General features: G+C 41.0%; 2 protein-coding genes across 2 annotated transcripts in view; one reads left to right on the top strand and one right to left on the bottom strand.

Moving 5' to 3' along the window:
* atp6v1b2 (ATPase H+ transporting V1 subunit B2) overlaps nucleotides 1–25,415 on the top strand; it is a 222,738-nt gene that overhangs the window by 119,174 nt on the left and 78,149 nt on the right. The window lies entirely within an intron of this gene.
* Nucleotides 3,230–25,415, bottom strand: part of si:ch211-127i16.2 (probable flavin-containing monoamine oxidase A) — a 78,680-nt gene continuing 56,494 nt past the window's right edge. The window contains exons 10-13 of the mRNA XM_056253251.1: nucleotides 23,802–23,888; nucleotides 16,225–16,325; nucleotides 4,402–4,730; nucleotides 3,230–3,351 (exon numbers count right to left, since the gene is read on the bottom strand). Of these exons, the coding sequence (XP_056109226.1) occupies nucleotides 4,439–4,730; nucleotides 16,225–16,325; nucleotides 23,802–23,888 (480 nt within the window). The 3' untranslated portion in view covers nucleotides 3,230–3,351; nucleotides 4,402–4,438. The remainder of the gene's footprint in view (nucleotides 3,352–4,401; nucleotides 4,731–16,224; nucleotides 16,326–23,801; nucleotides 23,889–25,415) is intronic.

Genomic DNA, 25,415 nt, shown 5'->3' with positions numbered 1-25,415 from the left:
TGTCGTCTTATTTTTGTCCGCGTTACTCTTAAGGTTACGATTTCCAAACCTTAAGTTATACTTAGGGAAATTACCGTTAAGGGGTTTTATGCAACACTTAAAGATTACTTAAGTGAAAAAACAGCATTTAAGGGAAATTCTAAGTGTTTATGACGTTTCACTTAAAAAAAACTTTAAGTAACACTTAAGGGTATTTTTCTGCAACACCCTTAGGTTTAAGGGAAACATAAGGGCGACTTTAAAGGAAAATTACACTTAAGGTGCTTTATGCAACCGGGCACAGGTCTTTACGTTAAATTAGTTGAGTTAACAATTAGTTAATGAACTAAAATAATAAAACAAAGATTAAATTAAGATGCTATATAGCATTGCTTGTTCCACCACAAAAGACACTTTTTAAGGTGACAATCCGTTACACATTTGAAGATTTACTGTATCTTGAAGATTGTTGTATTGTATTATATCTTCTGTTATAAAGATGAAGATTGACATTTCGTTAAAAAAATAAGCCCATAGGCAACTATTGTAAAACATAAACAACTTAGCCTATGTTCTGTCTTGGTTGTGGTTTTAAACTCATTTTTGTTTTGGTTTTTGAGTAACCGTCTTCTGCGTGACTTTTATATTACGCAATGCTTTTCACTCGCCTCTAGATGTCCTTCTCAACAGCGCAGCAATACATTACAATTATTTATTTGATTTATTTACTAGTTAATACTTTGCAACTGCAAAAAAACACACATTATTCCTCAATATTTAACACAATTTTACTGAAAATAAAAATAAAATAAAAATAATTATTTGAAAAGAATAGACACAGTACATTTTACAGGGCCCCCTGCTGGCCCAGTGCCCTGGGAAAGTGCCCAGTAGGCATGTGCGTTAATCCGTGCCTGGTTTGGCCGTGAGCATTTTAAACTGCAGCCTGTGAAGGGAGAGGTTCAGGATGCGCAGGTCCAGGATTGGCCGTAACCCACCGTATTTCTTCGGGACAATGAAGTAGGGGCCGGGCGGGAGGGGGCGGATGTCGCAGGAGGGCGCGTTCGGCGGCAAGCGGACTGACTGTGCGTTCACACCGGACGCGAATAGCGCGTCAAATTCGCGTCTACCGCGTCTAGTTTGACGCTTGACCACTTTGTGTTAATTCGCGTGTCAATGGCGAAATTGACGCGCGTAAAAACAAAAGTTTGAAGCGAAATTTACGCGCGTCAGAGGCGAAATCCGGAGGCGAAAGTTTCGAAACCCGTTGGCGGCCATCTTTTTAGATGTTTATCGAGCATTAGCATTAGCATTATTCGAGAGAGTCACCGCTCGTATATGCTCTGGAGAGCAGAAGCAGCTCCGTAGGGGACATCGTCGCTGTACTCGGGTCCACCAGAACCTCCGGAGGGTTTCAGGAGTTTCACAATTTGCTCCAGGAGCTAGGTTTGGTGGACCTAATGGTGAGGACGCTGATGAGGACAGCGTAGGCCGTATAAGCCCTCGGCCTCGAGTGGTCTATGCCTGTCGAGCCCGCGCTCTACAGCCCGGCGCGAGGTTCACCCTCGCCCGCATCCACCTAATCTGTCATTTATTTTTGTTTTGATAATAAATGAAGCCAGCCTCCAAAAGTGATTAATCTGTCCTGTGATTTTTCTCTCTCTCTCACACATCACTGTCCAGACACGAACTTATATGTTGGTTGTCTTTACATTATAATAATATTTCATATAATCTAGATATGGAATAAATAGCATTCAATGCAAAATGAATATGTCTCATATATTGAAATCAAGTTTTATGTGATAAAATATTTGCTTTGTTGTGCATTAGAACCACAGTCATATATTACAAAATAATTTATTGAAGCATCCAGATACTTCACCACGTGACAGCAGCAAGCAGCTAGGCTCCTGATTGGTTAACGCGGCGCGAATTGACGCAGAAGTTCAGATTTTTCAACTCGGGCGGCAGACGCGAATTCGCGTCAAACGCGTGAATGCACAAATAGCACTAACTAAATCATTCGCGCGTAACGCGCTTAACGCGCCAGACGCTCAATTCGCGCGAACTTGACGCGCGAATGAGGCGTATTCGCGTCTACCGCGCCGCGCTCTACGCCTCATTCGCGCCGCAGGAATTTTTTACGCGCGTAACGCGTCTTTGCATTGACTTAACATTGAAATCACTCGCGCCTGACGCGCTATTCGCGTCCGGTGTGAACGCACCATGAGGCGTCTGAGCCGGCGGCTGGGTGGCAGCTGTGTACCCTTGGCCGCGGCCTCTGTGAGGGCAAAGAAGGCGGAAGAGGCTGCTGAGCAGTCGCGAAAAGTCAAAGGAGACTCCCACGATCTCATGACCGGGGATATGCACGTCCGGGTAGAAAGGATTTTGGTTCGCCTCCCCCAAAAACCAATCATCAGCCTTAAGTGCTCGGGACATGGCGGATGGTTCCACACAAGCCCGATACTCGCGGCGGCCCGGGAAAGCATAGCTGTCAACTCTGGATCAGACTCGTTATACTAGCGCACCCGAGGATGGCAGCACAGACAAGCCATCATCTCCAGAGGACTCCAGCTCACCTTGTGATGCAGCGATATACATGATTTCATCAGCCGGGAGACCGAATGAGATCGCATTCAGAACCACGCGGGTTGCAATGTGAAAGACGGGGTGTGAACCGAGGATATTTCGTCAGTTTAGTTCCAGACCTGCCGTCTTAGGTCACCCTGGCCACCAGCCAAAGTATTATCTCGCGTGGAGAAAATAGATTGGGGTGGGGATGAGGGGACTCTCGCTCTATTGAGCTCATCGAGTCTCGACCGTTACACTGCGATGGTCATGTTCCCGCTGGGAGAACGTGACGCATCCACGAACGCTGTCTGAACGTGATCGAAGTCGGAGTTACGCCATGCAAATTCCGCAGACCCATGGCATGTCCTTGCCATTGGCTTGTTTTATTTCTTTCGAAGATGAGAGGCTTCTAAGTGAACCCCATTCGTCGTCATCCGACGTAACTCAGAGTGACAATGAAAGGGAACTAGGCTACTTAAATATTTTTGCACATGCATATTTTACAATAAACAAAATATATTGTTTTTATATACAATCAACATATTTAAATCAATTGTTTTATATTTCTCAATCCTTAATTTGCTTATATCATTCGCAATGCTTTTTTGGGATTGTATATCGATAAGATATTGATATGTTTCTTTTAGAAAAGGAATAACAATCATTAAAACAAATATAGATTAAATGCTTTATTGTGCAGTTATGTTACCACATACAAGATGAATGTTTCTGAATTAAATTAAACACATATATAAAGTGTGACCAAACTAACAATTAACAGTCCCTATGCAGTATCCCCTAAAAGGTGGATAATTCTGTATACTAAATTATTATTTCAAAAGCTTTAATTCAAGCTTAGAATTTATTTTTGATGTAATTATGTGGTGCTCAAGGCTTTCACCTACAGGCTGTATGAAATATTGTAGGTGAGTATACAGACTAGTGAATATTAGTGTCAAGATTGTTAATACTGATATTGTACAATGATACTGTTTCTGGGATATTATATGGAATGCTAATACATTATTAATAAATATGTACACATTTTTAAAAATGTTTGGTTACAGTTTAGTTCATTATAGCTTGACAATTTCATTGCCTATACTATTGTCATTATCTAAAATGATGTGGCATTGTGCATTTATGCACAACGCGAGCCATTAAACTCATTTAACGTGTTCAAAGAGGCCTTGACATGAGTGTCCGACATGCTTTATTCTCATGATAACAATTGAGAGTCTCACGGGGTTGAAAGAAAGAGAGGCACTCAAAGTGCTTGACAAAAATACATGTATAGCTCACAATGTGTTTGCTTCACTTCTGAGCTTTGATGTTTCATATTTCCTCCACATAACACATTATTCCACGTAATTTCATGACGAGGCACCGAAAGTTACCGTAGTTTATATCTTGGAAATTAAAATCTGGAAATATGATTAAGTGCAAGATACAACAATGAGTGATTATACTGTCATTTTTTTTTTTTTTTTAAATACTGATACTTAAATAAAACAACAGACCATTTTTACATTCTTAATTCACATTCCTGGTCTTTTTTCCACAGACCATTTTTACATTCTTAATTCACATTCCTGGTCTTTTTTCCACACACACACAAAAAAAGTCAGCATCCAATTTCAGCACAAACTTGCTGTGTATCTGCCACTCCAATTTCTAAGCCGTCTTATTTCTCTCTATTCTGATATGCAACACACTTTTCTATTATAGTATATTTTCATGGACCAATCAATTTCCAATAAATATACAATCAAGTCCCGCCCTTTTTTTTTTCACTGAAAATCATGTTTCACTCGGCCCTCATGTTGACTAGAATGTATTTTAAGGCACAACTACTAATTAAATACATGTCAAGAAACAAATCCCTTTAGATCCATTTCAATCCTAGTTCTGGTTTAGCCAACAGGTAGGCGGTCACCAGTGCAGCTGCTGTCATTATCACACCGAGGAGGCAGTAAGACTTGGACGACTTGCACTTTGACTCCTTTCTTGAGTTACTGTGGTTCAGGGAAGCTTGCACTGAGTCCAGTTCCTCCCGGGACAGAGAAGAAGGACACATCTGAGCTAGGACCTCCATAGCCGCCCGCTGACCGGACTGAATTGCCCCGCTAATGTATCCACACCATTGGGTGGCCGTCTCTGTGCCTGCCCAATGAATCCTGACAAAGGAGAAAGAAAATTGATAGACAAAGTTTTAATACTTTCTGTATTCTTTAAAGTCGGCATGACATGGTAGTTATGATAGTCTTTTCTTCCTTATTGTGATGTACTGTATATCAGAGTTGAGGTATGTTTTACCTGGTATTAAGATGTGTTTTGTATACATATGAAACTTTCTATTTATCAAAGAATCAGAAAAACTATCATGATTTTCACAAAAATATTAAGCAGCAAAAATGTTATTAACAGTAATAATAATTAGGGATGCACCGAAATGAAAATTCTTGGCCGAAACCGGAAACCGAAAACCGAAAAAGAGGAAACCAAGGCCGAAAACCGAAACACCGAAAGAAATTATGCCAATTTTTAGTACCATTGCATTTATGGCTATGACTGTGTACAAACTTTACTAAAATCAAGGCATTGCAATTGCATAAATTAATATAAAATTTTCAAAGAATAAATCAATTACAAATTATGCAAATATTTATTTAGCACAATGAACAGTATAAAATAAAATTCAAACTAAAATGTTTAACTTGACCCCACTCATGTGTACATTAAATAATAATCTACTGGCCTGCAGAAAGGTTTTAAAATGAAATGTTCTCTCATAAAAACAAAGCCGAGCACGAACTTCTCATCACACTAGCACCCAGTTTGCACGTCTAAATTAGTTGCTTACATTTTTAAAAAAATGAACACACAATAGCATAAAAAGCCTTTTTAATGAACAAAGGTCCATGTTTAATACAAATGTACACGAAACTTAATAAAATATGTTTAGTGAAATTAGAAAATATTTAAGAGAGCATTAATTTAGTTGTATACATACATGTTCCCATATAGGCTACATTGTTTTTTTGTAATGTCACAAGTAATAATCTCAGGGTTTACTGGGTTCTCTTACGAGAGGTTCTCTCGTATTGCGTAAGTTTCATCTTCTCGAGATATTGAAGCCAAAAAATTATCCTTAATTTTGTATTCATTGTCAACGCAGTGCAGCAGCTAGCAGACCTAGAGCAGGCCATCAGACCACGCTAGCAGACCACGCGAGTGCTCATTGGCTGCCCTGCGGGCAACTGCTGCAGCCTACCAGTGAGCCCGGCGTGACGTCACGCCTAATGAAGGGCGCCCGCGCTTTCATAGCGTCACAGCCCGCCAGAATGGGCGTGGCTTAGCGTATAAAAGTAGAGGCTGTAGGCTGACTTCCCTGATTTTTCGTCTCTTCAGCGAGCTCTTCGCATCGCTGGATCTGTTCGTCGAACAGCGAACAGCCAGCTTAGGACAGCGCTGAGGAGCCGGCCGTCTTCGCCACCTTCAGCCATCCGTGCGAACTACGCTATCCGGCGACGTATCCTTTTACCTTGCAAAACCTATTCCTAAAAGAGCGCGAGTGTCTTTTTAAAGATGCCTCGCACTTCCTGCGGCTCGTGTAGGGCCCCGCTCAGCGTCGGAGAACGCCATGTGATCTGCGCTCTCTGCCTGGGCCTGGAACATGCAGAGCTCGCCCTCGCGTCCGGGGGCTGCGAGCTCTCTGAAGCGCTTCCGCTGTCGACCCTGCGGGCTCGACTCGAAGCCTTCAACCCCGAAGCAGTCACTCCGCCCTCTGTGGGACCGCGCAGGAAGAAGCGCCGTTCCCTGAGACAGCCGGAACCCGTGGCCACAGCGACGCGCTCGCCGGAGAACCTCCCTCAAGCCTCGCTTTCGCCTTCCCCGCCTCCCCTCACCAACGCGCAGCTGCCGCTCACGAGCCTCACTGCCGTCGCATCTGAGGATGAGGCCGAGGGACACGCCACGAGAGACTGCTGCTCCATCCTGGCATCAGACCGCGGCTAGCTCTCTTTACGTTACAAGAGAGCTACCCCGCCCTCGCGTCGCCGTTCGCGCGTCATGCAGAGAGCTCGAGAGGTACCCGGACGGGCATCAACATACGCGAGCGACGTACTGGATGCGTGGTAAAAGCAGAAATTGTTATATAGTTCTGCTTGACCAACGAGCACGCGGCTAGCTCTCTTTACGTTTACTTTACTTTACACTTCCACTTCCTGTTCAGCTACTGTTCGGACGCTCTTGCTTACTGCTCCGCGCTTTGCTCTATCGCTTTTATATTTTTTAATCGCTCTATTGCTTCTATATTTTTAAATTTTATCTCCTTTTATCACCTAATTTTAACTTCAACAAATCAGCACAGTGTTTAAATGCTTGATTACTACAAAAAAGCAGAATTCTTTTCTCCGACCAGCCTCCCACTGAAAGCTTACATTCCGGGGAAGGGAAAACACAACTGCAAAAGGATAAGAGAAAATGCCTCTTCTGGAATCTACTTGCTGCACTAACTGCCAGAGACTTTCACAAAGGATTGCAGTTCTTGAAACAAAGTTATTTCTGGGACCACCAAAACAGACGGAACACACAACAGAGCTTCGTCATGGACGCCCTCAGCATACAGCCGGTGAGTCCCATGAATCTAGTGCTCCAATAGACCAATTTTCAGCCGACGTCACAGTTACGTCACGGCGCTAGCTGGTGGCAGAACAAAGGGAAAACTGGAGGCGGCAAATACAAACCAGCACAGATTCGGCTACAAAATAAGGATCTTAAATTATTCTTCTTATTATTAAATGTCATCTTGTTGTGTTGTTGGGTGCAAGAATCAATGAAAAATTAATATGCTTTATCTGCAATTTTTTATTTCTAGAAATATACGCCTCATAAAAATTGCACCGTAATGTCCCTCTTTACATTGTCGTCTTCTCGGCGCTGGCTAGGCAGAACTGCAGATCGTACCACACAAGTCTTGTACATGACCATTCAGCACATAGTTATAGGCATCTAAAGATTTACATGCCCTCCGTTTCTCTATCAGGTAGGTGTAGAAGTCAGGCCACTCAACCGGAGGTAACGTTAACGTTAATCCTGTCAGATCCTCAATGAGTGTACGGGTCGGCCAATCTGGTTCCGTCCGATTAAAATTAACTTTTGCAAATAACAATCGTGGTCCTGGACAGTGAGTGACCTTGCACATTAAGATAAAATCGGATTTTCTCCAGTCATTGTTAAAAACAAGCTAACAAAACTTGCAGACTTTACGTTAGTGAAGCAGCCAGAGGGATCGTTCTGCCACCACTTAAGCTCCGCCCACATAAAAACGTCACCATGTTTACCAACTGAAAATTGGTCTATACAGGGCATACTGAGTGTCGAGAAACAAGCCGATCGACTTACAAATCGATGGCACAAACAGGGAGCGAGACCCAAAGGCACTCGAGACATCAGATTGTCACCAGCATCACATATTGCTGCAGTAGCATCCTCTACCCCAGATACGGCTCTGACAAGGATTGCAAACACTGGTCTACTACCACCGCCTATACATCTTGAGAACAGATTTGAAGTATTAATGAATGAGGAATCCCTGAATGTGATGAATGTGATCGAACACAGACTGAATCAGCCAGTTACCAACACTGCTAACTGGCGCTCAAGGTCGAGCAGAGAGCGGCACTCAGCTCAGAGCGCAGCCGAGCACAGGACTCTGATAGTGGGTGACCCCATAATCAGAAACATTATTAGCAGGGATACAACTACGTGCTGCCTTCCACAAGCAACGACTTCTGATGTAAATAGGGAACTTCAGAACATTCTGATGAAACATAAGACTGCAAATCGACTCATCATTCATGTGGGGGAAAATGATATTCATAAAGAGCAGTCAGAACTCCTTAAGAAGGATTTCAATGAACTTTTTGCAACACTTAAAAGACTGAAAGTTCAGCCATTCATCAGTGGACCACTCCCAGCAAGAGGAACAAACAGGTTTTCACGGTTGCTTGGGCTCAACACATGGCTGCAAAAAACCTGCAATATAAAAGGAGTGAACTTCATTGACAACTTCAATCTTTTCTGGAGTCAGAGGCAACTTTTTCAACAGGATGGGCTCCAACCAAACAAACTTGGTTCAAGAGTGCTAAAGGACAACATCTACTTCTCTCTCAATCATCCTTCTGCAGTGTGTGCCAATCCACTCAACCTGAATGCCACACACACACCTGGACACAGTATGAATGACCACAGGACTTCACTTCAGCACCTGAATGGACATGCGGTTGACATATCACACAAGGACAACGATAACACCATGCAGCCACAACAACTTCTGCTCACGGACACAATCTCAGCAGAGCCCCGCCCACAGAGCTCTCCACAGACAGACCGGGACATATCAGAACTGCTCCAAGATTCAGCTCTCAAGGACACTTTTCTAAATGAGAACACTAGTGTGCTATTTATGAAGGCCATATCTTTAAAACCAAGCATATCTGCTGACTCTGTTGATTTTCTCCTTGGTTCTTTTAACTCAAAAGTTAAAAGTGTAATTGATGATATTGCTTCTGTGAAAGTCAGGAAGAATAGTGGTAGACAAAAAGCACCTTGGAGAAACTCAACAGCTGTGCAAAATATGAAAAGACAATGCAGAAGAGCAGAGCGCATGTGGCGGAAGACAAAACTTGTAGTCCATTATAACATCTACAAAGACAGCATCCATGCTTTTAATATTGAAATAGGCAAAGCTAGACAGACCTTCTTCTCGAATATTATAAACAGAAACTTAAACAACACACGCACACTTTTTGCTACTATAGAGAGACTGACAAACCCCCCAAGCCAGATTCCCAGTGAAATGCTCTCAGACAGCAAGTGCAGTGAGTTTGCTTCTTTCTTCTCTGAGAAAATCAATAATATCAGAAAGGTGATCAGCTCATCCTTGAGTTGCGCTGGGGTCAGACAGATCAGACCACAACCTGAGAAAGTAGTTACTTTGTCTGTTTTCGAAGAAATTGAAGGCACAATTTTGGAAGAAACCGTACAGCACCTTAAAACATCAACCTGCGCCCTTGACGCACTTCCCACATCTTTTTTCAAAAGTGTGTTAAACTGCTTAGAAGCAGATCTCCTAGAAGTGGTAAATGCCTCACTTCTCTCTGGTAGTTTTCCAAACTCTCTGAAAACTGCAGTTGTCAAGCCCCTCCTGAAAAAGAGCAATCTGGATAAGACCATCTTGAGCAACTATAGACCGATCTCAAATATTCCTTTCATAGGCAAGATCATTGAAAAAGTTGTCTTCAATCAGCTGAACAAATTCTTGAGCTCAAATTGATACTTTGACAATTTTCAATCTGGTTTCCGATCGCATCACAGCACAGAGACAGCGCTCATAAAGATAATAAACGATATTCGCTTAAATACTGATACAGGCAAATTATCAGTGCTGGTACTACTCGACCTCAGTGCTGCATTTGACCCTGTTGATCACGACACTTCTTGACAGGCTGGAAAACTGGGTGGGGCTTTCTGGGATAGTCCTAAAATGGCTTAGGTCATACTTAGAAGGGAGAGGTTATTATGTGAGTATAGGAGACCATAGTCTGAGTGGACATCCATGACTTGCGGAGTCCCTCAAGGCTCAATTCTTGCACCACTCCTGTTCAACCTGTATATGCTCCCAATGAGACAAATAATGAGAAAGAACAAAATTGCTTACCACAGCTATGCAGATGACACACAGCTCTACTTAGCCCTATCGCCTAACGACTACAGCCCCATTGACTCCATGTGCCAATGCATTGATGAAGTAAACAGTTGGATGTGCCAAAACTTTTTATCGACACAGCGCGCGCCGTGTTAGCCACCTAGCCGCATCTTTCCAGAAGGGCAGCTTTCTCCCTTTGAAAACATTTCAAAGGATGTTGGGCTGTATGGCATCAGCTGCAACGATGCTTCAGCTGGGCCTACTGCGCATGCGCCCGCTCCAACGCTGGTTGAATGCTCGCGCGTCCCGCCGAGCTTGGGTTTCTGGCGGCCAGAAAATCAGAGTGACTCAGACCTGCATAGCGGCTCTGCAGCCCTGGTTAGTAGCCGACTGGTACCAGCAGGGAGTGATGATGGGAACCATCTCTTATCGGGAAGTCATTTCGACAGATGCGTCCAACTCGGGTTGGGGCGCGCTGTTCGAGGGCAGACCGGTCTTCGGCCAGTGGTCAGACCAAGAGAAGTGTTTTCACATAAACTGTAAGGAAATGATAGCGGTCGAGAACGCGCTGAAGCGCTTCCTCCCGTTCATACAGGACCAACATGTTCTTGTCCGCTCGGACAACATGTCTGTGGTATCCTATGTAAACCGTCAGGGCGGTGTCAGATCCAGAAATCTCTGCAATCTGACGGAACACCTCCTTATTTGGTCTCAGATGCACCTGCGCTCGCTGAGGGCGGCGCATGCATGTGCCTGGCCATTTGAACGACGGCCCAGACAAACTGTCCAGGGACAATGTTCCCCCAGAGGAATGGTCCCTGCACCCCCAAACGGTCCAGAAACCGTGGCGCCTATTCGGCAGAGCGGAAGTCGACCTATTTGCGTCAAAAGACAACGCTCAATGCCCGACGTTCTTCTCGAAGGACGAGGACGGGCTGGCCCAGGTTTGGCCCAGCCTCCCGCTATATGCTTTCCCTCCAGTCTCTCTGTTACCACAGGTGATCAAGGGAATCAGGGAAGCGTGCCACTCGGTGCTCCTCATAGCCCCGCGTTGGGAGAATCAGATTTGGTTCCCGGAACTAGCACGACTGTCACATACAGCTCCGTGGCCGATTCTGGTGAGGGCAGATCTCCTCTCTCAGGCTCGCGGCGCGATCTGGCATCCCCATCCAGAGCGCTGGTCTCTCCACGCATGGTTGATCAACGGGTACTCGTTGCCCTGCCAGAAGGAGTGATGAACACGATCACGCAGTCTAGAGCTCCTTCCACGAGAAGGCTCTACGCGTCTAAATGGTCGGTGTTCTCCGGATGGTGCACCAACAGAGGTCTGGACCCACGGACATGCGCGGTGGCGCATCTGCTCACCTTCCTACAAGAGCTGTTGGATAAGGGGAGGTCCCCATCCGCGCTCAAAGTATACGTGGCGGCCGTGGCAGCGTTCGCAGAATCGACGCACGGCCAGTCACTGGGAAGACATGAGTTGGTCATCCGCTTCCTTAGAGGAGCTAGAAGGATGAACCCGCCGCGCCCCCCGTCGGTTCCTATGTGGGATCTTTCATTGGTGCTCGAGGCCCTGAAAGCCTTTCCATTTGAACCACTAGACTCCGTGGGGTTGAAATATCTATCACTGAAACCGTCTTTCTGACTGCACTATCGTCAGTAAAACGTGTGGGGGACCTGTCGTGTCTTGAGTTCGGGCCGAATGACTCTAAAGTCATCCTCAGACCTAGACATGGCTATGCTCCTAAAGTGATGGGCACTCCATTCAGAGCGCAAGTTATTTCGCTGTCAGCTCTGCCAGCATCTGACAGCGAAAGTGATGTGAATCTCCTCTGCGGAGGCAGGCGAAAGTATAAACAAGGCTTCCGTCTCCTCGCGAGTTCAGATACTGAAATACGTCCACACCGCAGACATGTTGCTTCAGACAAGCACGTGCAGGTCGCGGTTTCTGTTTGCGTCATCACAACATCTCGGCCGTATTTTTTCGGTGATAAAAGTCTTTCGGCCGAAAACCGAAAATGGTCTTTTGGGCCATTTTCGACCGAAAATTTTCGGTGGCCGAATATTCGGTGCATCCCTAATAATAATCAGAAATGTTTCTTAAACATCAAATCAGAATGATTTTTGAAGGATCATGTGACACTAAAGACTAGAGCAATGATGCTGAAAATTCATCTTTCAGTATAATAGTACTGTACTTACTGTATGTTTAATCAAATACATGCAGCCTTGGTGAGCATAAAAGAGACTAACTTAAATAAAACATTTGAACAGTAAATATAATTATAAATATATTCTATGAATAATACAAATATATATATTTTTTTAATTAAAAAGGCGTAAACATTATACAATAATTAAAATATAAAACTGTAGTAAAATTAAAGTTAATACCTACAAGATTAAACATATCAAGCATAGAGTTAGTTCTGGCAGGTCTGACTCTCAGCTGATCCTTGTCTAATGTACCTATAATACAACGCCTATCACAGCATCCCTATATATAAAGCCCATTCAGTATTCAGCAGCTTTATCGTGTTGCTCAGGAGCTAATGACCCTCATCCATCTCCAGCTCCTCCTCGTCCCGTCAGGACTTAGCATTCTGATATTCCTCTTCTAATCAGGCTCCTTTTTCTTGAGTTAAGTTGAACATTAAATTATTGAACATGAATTATATCTGCAATACATTTATGTTGGTTCTGTTCTGTTTACCCTGAGGGGGTTATCACTGTTCTCCCTGCTCTTACCCATGCTAGGCGCCCAATCCAAACTGTTAGGTAACTGTCAATCATCTTTAATGATAGTGGTCCTGACAGAATTACATTTATGCATTTAACAGATGCATTTTTATCCATAGCGACTTACAAAAGAGGAACAAAAGCAAAAGCTATTTACTAAAAAAAGTTATTATCTAATCTGACAGTCCTAGTAACTCCATTGGATGGTTAATTTATGCACATATAAAACAACTCAGTCAACCTCCAGCAGATAACGGACACATTCATGTCTGTTGTGAATTTAACAGAAATAATTTTTAATTGGGTTCTCAAAAATGCTTATTGCTGCATTCAACAACATATTCCCCATGCAAGACCATTTCCCATCCACCACACTGTTTATTCTTTATGCATTATGGATGTGTGGACTTGAATTAAACCCTCAGGGATATCACTTACCCACAGTGTTTTCACCTATGCTCTTTGTCTATGCGAATCACTTCGAAGACATGAAAGCGGTTTGTTTTCTATTCCACCATCTATGGCAGCAGGCAAGAGATGCTCTTCTAACTCTGGAAATACTGCACTGAAAAAAGCAGCCAGCATAATATCTAAAAGTCTAGTTCTGCGGTTTTCAAACTTTTCTGACCAAGTACCACCTTCAAAGTCAGAACATCCAAGTACCACCTCGTCACAACTTTGGTCCTCTCTCTCTCTCTCTCTCTCTCTCTCTCTCTCTCTCTCTCTCTCTCTCTCTCTCTCAGAAAGCAGCATTTATTTTGTTCGAAATGATGTTACACCAGTTTGTTCTTTGATTTCTCTTGAAGTATATCAGGGCCTTTATAATTTTACAGAATCTTGCCGTGCACTACAATTTAAGAACGACTGCCCTTGTGCAGTGCCAAAAATCAGAGCAGGCTGTATCGAGACATCTTAAATGGCATATTTGAGAATTGTGTGCTAAATTCATGTTTTAGGCCTTTTAATTACTCACATCTAATATGAATCACTTTTATAGCAAGAACGAATGGACGGAGATTGAGTCTTCTGACGAAGACAGAGTCTTGTAGCATCTGAGAGATCAAGAGCTTCAAGATCTCGTCGGTTTCCAAGTGGGTCAAGGACAGATTACAGCCTTCTTTCAGAAAACGTCTCATCGCCCGCACAGGTACCAGAGAGAATGAGAAGTCTGTACATGCCTCAACCACCTTTACATGATGAACTCATTCCTCTCCCTATGGATTTAATTCTATTATGGAAATTTCCCCTATATTTCAGCCACCGCACACTCTCGCTTTCTCTCTTGCACGCTCTTTCTGTACGTTCTCCTTGGGCGAGCATTAGTTCAGCCCTGTCAATCGCTTAACCGGCCAATTTCAAATAGCTTTTGAGACGGTTTCCCCTGAGAGCGCTGTCCTTTTGACATCAAGTCATGCATTCGGGTAGCATTTGCACTTCATGGTAAAATGGGCATTTATGTACTACTCTCACTTTTATCTTTATCTGCAGCTAATGTCTGCTAAAGTCAATGAGATCTCCAATTAAATAGTTGAATAGTTAAATAGTAAAAATTAACAGTCACTATTTACTATTCTTAGTGTCTTTCCCAACCTGTATGCTGTTTTTTTTTTTGTAAAAATGTTTTAATAACATTTTAATAATCCTCTTTTCAATGTCTGTACATACAAGGACAAAAAAGTGAAAAAAAATAACGATTATTATTAAACATTATTATTACAAATTAGTATTTAAAATAATATTGAATAATATCATAAATAAATAAATATTATAAGTAATAATATAATAATAAATTAAATTAATATTACAATCTGTTTTGGTGCCTGGACCACAGTTTTTTATTAATAACAGTAATTAATAAAGGCTGTTATTATTATTATTATTATTATTATTATTAAATATTCTAATAGTACCACAATATGTTTTGGTACTAGGATCTAGGGTTATCACAGTACCAGAATTCCATTAGTCGGTACAAATACCAGTACAATGTCACGATTCTCTCTACCAATTTCCGACCCATAGCAGAAATAGTGGGAACTATTTTACTATTTTATTTATCTATTTGAAAAAAAAATAATAATAATTTAATTAAATGAGTAAATAATACATTTAAACAGCATGTAGCCTTCAAATGTTTATAAGTAAATACTGCTTATAAAAAAATTAAGTGAAAAATTAGTAATAAAATCAAGGACAAAGAAAGACAGGTCTATTAGTTTGCATTCCCACTCTAAGACTTAATGCATTTTGACATGCAGTATCAGATCACGTATTTAAATACAGTTGGAAATCCAGAAACTGTGCAGTGTACTGAGTAGCATGAAAAACAAAACTTTTATTCAAATGTGTCCGGGTTATAAACAACCACAAAGCGAGCAAAGAGCACTACCTTTATTATCACTGAAGCTGTCAATAACTTAGGCTATGTTCAGCACCTGCTTACTGAGATTAACAGTTCTGTGGAAACTCGAAAAAGCTGCCTACACAGCACAATGAATCTCTTATTTGCATTGTGTTTACACTTTGTTGGTAATAATGAAAGTATTTTCAAGCGTGCAGAGCTAAATCGCACTGTGTACAAAAGGTTATGAATGGTTGAGTGGAGTCTGGCTAACTTAAACACCTCTGATTGGCCACTGTGTTCACACACTCAACAAATGTCTGTGATTGGCTACAATGATCAATGCATATCATCGTCACATTTTTTAATTTCAGTACGGACCTGGTACCGAAGTACCGGTACTTTTAACTACCCTACTGGGACTTATTATTTATTCTAATAACATTGCAATTTGTTTAGTGCCGGGGCCACTGTTATTATTAATAACAGAAATTAACTAAATAATAATAATTATTATTATTATTATTATTATGTGGTCGTGGCACTAAAAAATAGAAAGTGGACTAAGACCTGACGACAAGTAAAATTAACTAAAATGAGATCTGAGCCACTTTTATTGGCTAAGTTTATTGATAAAGTTGTTTCACTCCAAGACCATAAAAGTAACCTATATGACTCATGTTCAGTATTCAAAGTCTTTAGAAGGCTAAATAATAGTGGGTTTGGAACGACATGAGGGTGAGCACATAATGACAGAATTTTCATTTTTGTGTGAACTATTCCTTGTAGGACAGAGGAAGTGGTGAAATGAGGGATTGGGGCTTTGAAATAGGCTTTGTTGAACATGAAGGGATTTGGCCAGTGTAGTGGATTGGTTTACCTGCCGAAGGGCTTTCGAAGACTGGGGTGGTAATACGTTAACATCCCGGGGGTCATTACATTCACAGGACAGCCTCCACTATATTCCTCCTTTGCCCAGTCCTGAAAAAACAAGACAACAATTAACATTTTGCAGCAGTCAGCGTCAATGTGAAATCTAATTTCGGGGCTAATAAATGATCTGAGAAACATTTACACTCTGTGGTTTGATGTCGCTTGTCCTTTATTTCTTAGAAGAGACGGATTTATTATGCAGGTGCCTTTTGCATTGACACTAACAAAACATTTAGACGTCTGGCAGACAACATTTGGCAGAAAGTCGTCTTGTTTCTCTTCTCACTGAGCAGGTTACTTTTATATTAATGCAGCTTCACATTATCATAAACTCCCTACAACCCCCTATTTCTCACTTTTAATAAGGTCACCTTAATGAATTCTGTGTGGATTAGACTAACTGTTCCCCTTATGCTTGTTCAGTTCATGTTGAACTAAATATAAGGTCTAGAAATTATTTATAATTTCATTTAATGAACAATTATTCATTATTCATCATTAGAGCCCTGTAGCCGTTCTTCACGAAATACCCTGCTGGCGTCTTGGTTAATGTTGAATGTTCTTAAATGCTCTTGTGGATTTGTTGAAGGTACTTGAAGCAAAACCCTTAAACAATCCAAGCATGTTAACTTGTGAATAACTTGTGTATAAGATTTTATTAGAAGAAGGTTTTGGCATCTCAGACAGCTCTATTGGTAGTATGCATCACCTTTCTATGAAAATATGAATAACACAATTACAGTTAACAATTAGCTTGATACAATCAGCTGAATACTAAACACCAATGCTGTCTCCACACCACTAGGTGTCAATATAAGTTTTTGTTATATTGTAAGTATATTTCCAATATACAAATAAGCTTTCCTTTGATTCCTCCATCCTCACTTTCTTTCCTTGCAGCCTTCCCTCGCATCCTAAGGAAGCGAGGATGCACACATTAGAAATGAGAAGCACCCATAGACTGCAGCTTTGTTCGAAATTGCCTCCTACACCCTTAAATAGGACACTATTTGAGGGGACAGCCATTTGTAGTGGTGTTCAAAACCATAGTGTACGTCATCGAGTGCACTCATTTAATCCCACAGCTACACACATGCAAATGAACACAGTGCCGGTTTTCACTCACACAGCACAGCAGCCTTTGATTTGATAATCACTATTTGATAAGATCTAACACTATTTCAGTTTTATTTAGATTAAACACCATCTGGAGGTTTTCTGAGTTGATGCACCTTTGCTTTCCACAATGCACCCATAAGCCCAACACAAGACTTCTCAAGACTCTCTGGGTTGAAAAGATAGTATATTTCCTTTCTCAGTAGCAGCTCATTGTAAAAAAGGCCTTGCCATCCGTAGTCCTATAAGTCTCTCCTGCCCTCTCCATTCACAGGCCAAGGAGTTGCTTAAGGCTATTCTCCTTTTTCACTTATAGTGCTAAAGTGGCCAGACACCACTTTTGCACCAAGGTGGTAAAATGTTAACATTCTGTTGAAGCTGATGGCTGTCAAACCAATGTGCCCGTTTGTCAATCTCAATTACGCCCTCAGCACGGTCTATGTCGCCTTTTTACCTCTCAGGGGGAATAAATTCCCATTTCTTTTGTGAAATTGTGCTTTTTAGGCACAGTGGAGGACTGGTTCTCAGCTTTGGCCAACTAGGAATAGAGGTGGCTGCAGAGATTACCATTTCACTTGATGCCTGTGGCGAGTGTCACATGGAGGCTTGTCAAAGCCATAGAGGGAGCTTGGACAGAGGTGATGAACTCTATCAGGCCTTAACAGGTTTCATGCCTGATTTTGGACAATGTGTGTTATATTCACATGCTGACTCATTCAGTGAGAAAAAGCCACAAACTGAGGGCTTTGGCATTTGGATCCATTCAAGACTGAGATGTTTTCACTGTCAATCTTTCATCCATTAATTTTCAAACCGCTTGTTCAATATAGGGTCGCTGGGATACTGGGCCTATCTCTGTATCCCGGGCCATACATGATCACATAATGTATCAAGTGTTGGTGGAATTGAGTAAATATGAAAACGTATCATACTGGTTAAGATGTCAATTTTGAGTATGAACCCCCTAATTAAACAATGAACCATCAAAATGAGTAGGTTGGTCTTAATAAAAAAAAATACCTACACTTAGCAGGCTTATTTTTACATACTGTGTATGAAACATTTCTGTAGGTCTGTCTGAATGACATTTGAATATACACTCACCTAAAGGATTATTAGGAACACCATACTAATACTGTGTTTGACCCCCTTTCGCCTTCAGAACTGCCTTAATTCTACGTAGCATTGATTCAACAAGGTGCTGAAAGCATTCTTTAGAAATGTTGGCCCATATTGATAGGATAGCATCTTGCAGTTGATGGAGATTTGTGGGATGCACATCCAGGGCACGAAGCTCCCGTTCCACCACATCCCAAAGATGCTCTATTGGGTTGAGATCTGGTGACTGTGGGGGCCATTTTAGTACACTGAACTCATTGTCATGTTCAAGAAACCAATTTGAAATGATTCGAGCTTTGTGACATGGTGCAATATCCTGCTGGAAGTAGCCATCAGAGGATGGGTACATGGTGGCCATAAAGGGATGGACATGGTCAGAAACAATGCTCAGGTAGGCCGTGGCATTTAAAAGATGCCCAATTGGCACTAAGGGGCCTAAAGTGTGCCAAGAAAACATCCCCCACACCATTACACCACCAGCCTGCACAGTGGTAACAAGGCATGATGGTCCATGTTCTCATTCTGTTTACGCCAAATTCTGACTCTACCATCTGAATGTCTCAACAGAAATCGAGACTCATCAGACCAGGCAACATTTTTCCAGTCTTCAACTGTCCAATTTTGGTGAGCTCTTCCAAATTGTAGCCTCTTTTTCCTATTTGTAGTGGAGATGAGTGGTACCCGGTGGGGTCTTCTGCTGTTGTAGCCCATCCGCCTCAAGGTTGTGCGTGTTGTGGCTTCACAAATGCTTTGCTGCATACCTCGGTTGTAACAAGAGGTTATTTCAGTCAAAGTTGCTCTTCTATCAGCTTGAATCAGTCGGCCCATTCTCCTCTGACCTCTAGCATCAACAAGGCATTTTCGCCCACAGGACTGCCGCATACTGGATGTTTTTCCCTTTTCACACCATTCTTTGTAAACCCTAGAAATGGTTGTGCGTGAAAATCCCAGTAACTGAGCAGATTGTGAAATACTCGGCCCGTCTGGCACCAACAACCATGCCACGCTCAAAATTGCTTAAATCACCTTTCTTTCCCATTCTGACATTCAGTTTGGTGTTCAGGAGATTGTCTTGACCAGGACCACACCCCTAAATGCATTGAAGCAACTGCCATGTGATTGGTTGATTAAATAATTGCATTAATGAGAAATTGAGCAGGTGTTCCTAATAATCCTTTAGGCGAGTGTAATTTCCTAAAGTTTAACCCTATCGTTAGCCTGGGAGATCGGCGATACACGATATTATCGTATTACTTATTTGATCATTAAGTTGCTTGTTTCTTTGCTTATTTCTTTACTCATTAATTTGCTTTATATATGAGAATCTTTTTCTATTTTGCTAGCAAAGGTGGAGTGTATATTAACAAATCAGGTCATTTCCCAGTAGTGAGGTAAAAACATAGCCTAATCATTCGTTTATCTGACTTTGAGTATTCCATTTATTATGTCTGTTGTGATGTTAAATAAAGCATTAAAAATGAAAGAGTATTTCAACATGTCAGCGGGAAATTTATGGACACATATCCTCTCATGCCGTTACAGATGCAGCATTTTTACTGTAGGACTGTAAGACACGAGATGAAAACACATTTTTAGAGTTTCTTGGGTCAAGAAAGAGTTGGAGTTTGCAATATTTCCTCCTCCCTAAAGCTACCGCGAAAAGCTCGCACTGTCTGGATACACGTAAATGCACAGTAAGGACGCTTTCCTGTCATACAGCCTATCACATATGTACACTTCAATAAGCCCAAAGAACGCATGTTAATGTGTTTACATGCCGGGAGAAACAGGGGTAAGGGGCAAAAATCGAGCTGTGTCAATCGGTTTATGCTTATGTCTTTTATGACTTTACTCCAATAAAGGAAACCGGGTAAACGCAATAACATGTCCACATGCATTGTCAGCTTATTCAGCATAATCGGGTTAAGAACGTGCACATAAACGCGCTCACTTATTTCCTGAAAGTGAAAGCAAAAACTGACTGAGCAGCTGTCGCTGCATTAATGGCACACTCTCTCAGAGAGGACGATCAATCTACCTTAACAAAAGCTGATAACGGTTAATCTTAATTTACTGGCTTAATATTTCTCTAATAGACCATGACAGTGAAATTTCAAGTTTTTTAAAGTCAGCATTTGAAGCTGCTTTTGATTTTCATAGATGACTGATTTGTGCTGAGTTGGACCTAAAACTGTTATTAGGCCTATATAATTTTAGTGATATTACTATCAATAATTAAAATAATTTGTAATTGTATTGTTTTTAGTGTTATTAGTGTCATTAAAAGTTGTCACCTCGTGTTGACTGCGTCTCAGCCAAAAAGCTGCGCTTGAACACACCAAAACGACTAAAGGTGACTGCCAATTAGTATGTGCGTTCTGCGCCTGCGCATAAGGAGATAACTATCTATATCAGCAGGTATCAATAGTCTATATTCGTCATTGAAAAAGGGACACTGAAAAAAGGACTTCAGATATACAAACTGTATTGAACTTTTGGGTAAGGTGAAGTAAAATATGCCTTCTGTTGCTTTTCGCTTTTATTCTTGTGCACTGACTTGTTTGCTAAACTGAACAGCCAATCATAGCAATCTCTCTCACCGACACCCCAATACCGATTCATCATGCTGACTCAGGTGAACTGCCGCCGACGTGTGGAACACAGCAAAGACTATCCTGACAGACACTCACAGACAGCCAAAGTTGGCCGACTGTCAGATGGTGTGTCATGTCATGGCCCTTAAAAACATTATTGACCAATTCTACCTTAGCAACTGTTGTCATCCGCCATTTTCTCATCTTTGGCTGAGAGGATTTGTGTTTTGGCAAGTTTTAAATTTTTTTAAAAATTGAACAAAAATACAGTAAATCTTATACAAGTTACCCCATCATATTCTTTTTTTCAAATTTTCTATGTCTATGTATAATCTAAGAAAGGATACTACAGTCATGTGAAAAAGAAAGGACACCCTATTGAATTCTATGGTTTTATGTATCAGGACATAATAAAAAGTCATCTGTTCCTTGGCAGGTCTTAAAATTAGGTAAATACAACCTCAAAACAACAACATGACATATTACACTGTGGCATTACTTATTTAGCAAAAACTAGGCCAAAATGGAGAAGCCATGTGTGACAAACTAAGTACACCCTTACAGCTTCCATAGGAATTAAGAGTGTAAGTAGCAGTCAGGAGCTGATAATCAAAGGTCTTTGATTTATTGATAATTAGCAAGTGTGATCAACTCTATAAAAGCAGAAGTTTTTTCAGTTTGCTGGTCTGGAGCCTCCAGGTGTGTATTAAAACACAATGCCAAGGAGGAAAGACCTTAGCAATGATCTTAGAGAAGCTATTGTTGCTGCCATCAATCTGGGAAGGGTTATACGGCCATTTCCAAACAATTTGAAGTCCATTATTCTACAGTAAGGAAGATAATTCACAAGTGGAAAACATTCAAGACAGTTGCCAATCTTCCCTGGAGTGGACGTCCCAGCAAATTCACCCCAGGGTCATGACAGTGCAATGCTTAGAGAAACTGCAAAAAACCCAAGAGCTACACCTCAGACTCTACAGGCCTCAGTTAACATGTTAAATGTTAAAGTTCATGGCAGTTGAATTAGAAAAAGACGGGACAATTATTGCATGTTTGGAAGGGTTGCCAGGAGAAAGCTTCTTCTCTCTAAAAAGAACATGGCAGCATGGCTTAGGTTTGGAAAGTTGCATCTGAACAAACCACAAGACTTCTGGAACAATGTCTTTTAGACAGACAAGACCAAAGCGGAGATGTTTGGCCATAATGCACAGCGCCAAGTTAGGAGAAAACCAAACAGAGCATATCAGCACAAACACCTCATTCCAACTGTCCATCATGCAGATGGAGGGATGATGATTTTTGGCTTGTTTTGCAGCCACAGGACCAGGGCACCTTGCAGTCATTGAGTCGACCATTAACTCCTCTGTATGCCAAAGTATTCAAGAGTCAAATGTGAGGCCATCTGTCCGACAGCTAAAGCTTGGCCGAAATTGGAACTCTTTCAATGGAACAAGACAATGATCCTAAGCACACCAGCAAATCAACAGAATGGCTGAAAAAGAAAAGAATCAAGGTGTTGTAATGGCCCAGTCAGTGTCCAGACCTCAACCCGACTGAAATACTGTGGCGAGACCGTAAGAGAGCTGTGCATAAACACATAACCACAAACTTTATGAAGAAGAGCAGGACAAAATTCCGCCACAACAATGTGAGAGACTGATAAAGTCATATAGAAAACGATTCCTTCAACTTATTGCAGCTAAAAGTGGCACTACTAGCTATTAAATTATATGGTGTAATTAGTTTGTCACCCATGGCTTTCCCATTTTGGAAATTATTTGTTAAATAAATAATGACACAATGCAATATGTCATTTGTTGTTGTTCATCTGAGGTTGTATTGACCTCATTTCAAGACCTGCTAACGACCAGAAGTTTTTTTTATTATGTTCTGATACGTAAAACCACAAAATTCTTAAGGGTGTCCTTTCTTTTGACATGACTGTACATTTGCTACATGTAAATGAATGATACTAAAAAGGTAATATTATTTACATATTGAGTCAGGTCACTGTGGTCTTAAAATTAACTAAAGCATTTACAGCACCATAATGAATGTATTGTAGAAACATTAGGAATCACTAAAGTTATAACTAGAAATTGCTGTTAATCAGGTTTTTCTCTTTTTTGTATTTCTTTTGAAACAATTGCCTTGATTCTTCTTCATAGGCTCTACAGTTTTTAATCATGTTACTGTGTAATTTAAGATTTTATTTAAAGAAAAGCAGCACTTAAAAAAATGTACAATGTGACAATTCATTCCAGACCCCCTTGAGAATAATATCCAGTTTATATTTTTACCAATTTATGAGCACATTTTACTGAAAATCACATCGTTGACATAAATATCCAATTCATTCCTATGAAGAAGCGTTCTGCTAAGCTTATCTAAATAAGCGACGATCACCGAAGTGGGCGGAGCTTAGCTAAAAATCAATTACCATTTATTAAAACTTCTCCACAATGAAAGATGATTAGTCAGACACTTGCAAATGCATAAGACAAACCACCACAGACTCAAATGTGTGTTCCCTTAAAAATACCTAAAAAAAAACTGAGTGTCTTTCTTAGCCTCTTTTCCAAATTTTTTCAGAAAATATTTTGTTCCTAAATAAAGCTGAAGTGGAGGGTTTTGCAAGACAATGACTATAAATTCTCTGACTCAGTGAACATATTGGTTGAAATTCACCACATACCTTTTCCCCATAGTGAATGTAGGTGGACGCCTCTGGGCCGAGGTACTTTACCAGGCTTGAGATGACAGCATCTCTTCTCTCCTCCATCTAAAATGAGAAAAACATAAAAACATTTGTTTATCATCATATCATAAAAGGCCAAAGCTGCTAGAATATGACTGCACTGTTGTCATTGTGAAAAAGAAGTGTGCTTGGTTGTATTGAATGTGCACTTGTTGTGTACTTTAAATCTCAATTGTATTAAAAAATTTACTTGTAGGTAATATATTATTGAAATAAAAGGCCAATTTAAGTGTACTTAAAGAGAGGACACTATGTTTCTTAACACAGTTAATAAGTACACTTCTAAAAAGCAAACTTTGTAATAATGTAAATTAAAAAGTTTTATTTTAAAGTACATTTTAAATCCTTAAATCAATCATCTTTTGACAGCCTTTAAAGAAGGACACTTATTTTGATGTGTTAGCTTTTAATGTTGTTTATATGTCTATGTGGTGTTTTTAATATCCTTTAAAGTACCCCTATTATGCTATTTTAAAGTTTCCTAATGTTGTTTTGGAGTCTCCTACAACAGGTTTACATGCATCAAAGGTAAAAAAAAACTGTTTCATTTCCTAATAATATACATTTGCACATCACCACATTTTCAATGACTCTCAAACATTGAGAGTCAGATGAATCAATCTCTCTAAATCCCTCCTTTTCCGCGAGCTACTCTGCTCTGATTGGCCAAACAGCTCAGTCTGTTGTGATTGGTTTAACGTGTACTGCGTGTCGAAAACAAAAACGGCCATTGCCATAACAACGTCAGCTCTGCTTGTCCTGAGGCTTCCTACAGCGTAAACTAAACACAGATACGAACAATGACGTTGATTTTACCATATCAATCCGAGCGCGAGTCCGATGATGAAACATTGGAAGAAATAGTAATCAACCCAAACCTCCATCGCAAGGACAACTCGAGCAGGACATTTCTCAGTGATGCACTACTCAGTTTGAGGCAGATTATGAGATGTTGCAACTGTAATTCCTCACCATCAGCATTAACAAGTGCATGTTCATCAACAAACCGATTATTTTTCGAATTTATTGCGGTGAATATGTGGAAACTGTATCAGCCGAGCTCTAGCGTGAATGACAGATAAAATGTAAATCTAAGTATTTTGAACACCATCTTTCAAGAGCAAGCGGTTTGTGAATCCTGCATTGAACTCTGAGATTTGAGAAGCAGTCATCAGTAAAATAAAGGGAACACAGCAAAAGTTTAGGATTTTACTGCTGTGGTATCGTGGTAAAGATTAATTTTAACTACTGTCCTTGGGCAGTGAAAAAAAACTGGCTTTACCTTCTCATTGTAGAGCACAGCGTCTTCTCGACATGATGCTGTCCAGTATCCACAGGAATCAGCTACAGTGTTTGAGGTTCAAGTTTTCCCTGGTGTCTGCGAGCGCAATAAGTGGGCGGGCAATATGCTAATGTTTCGTCATGACTTCACAACGAAACGGCTTATGACTCATTTGAAAAATGATTAATTTCATTGACTCAGAGTCGACTCTTACTTTTGAAAGACAATAACTTCATATACGGTGCACTTTTAGATTTAAAACTTTGCAG

Source organism: Rhinichthys klamathensis, unplaced genomic scaffold, assembly GCF_029890125.1.
Source record: "Rhinichthys klamathensis goyatoka isolate OS25496 unplaced genomic scaffold, OSU_Roscu_1.1 h1tg000104l_1, whole genome shotgun sequence".
NCBI lineage: Eukaryota > Metazoa > Chordata > Actinopteri > Cypriniformes > Leuciscidae > Rhinichthys > Rhinichthys klamathensis.
This window is presented reverse-complemented; position numbering and strand designations above follow the sequence as displayed.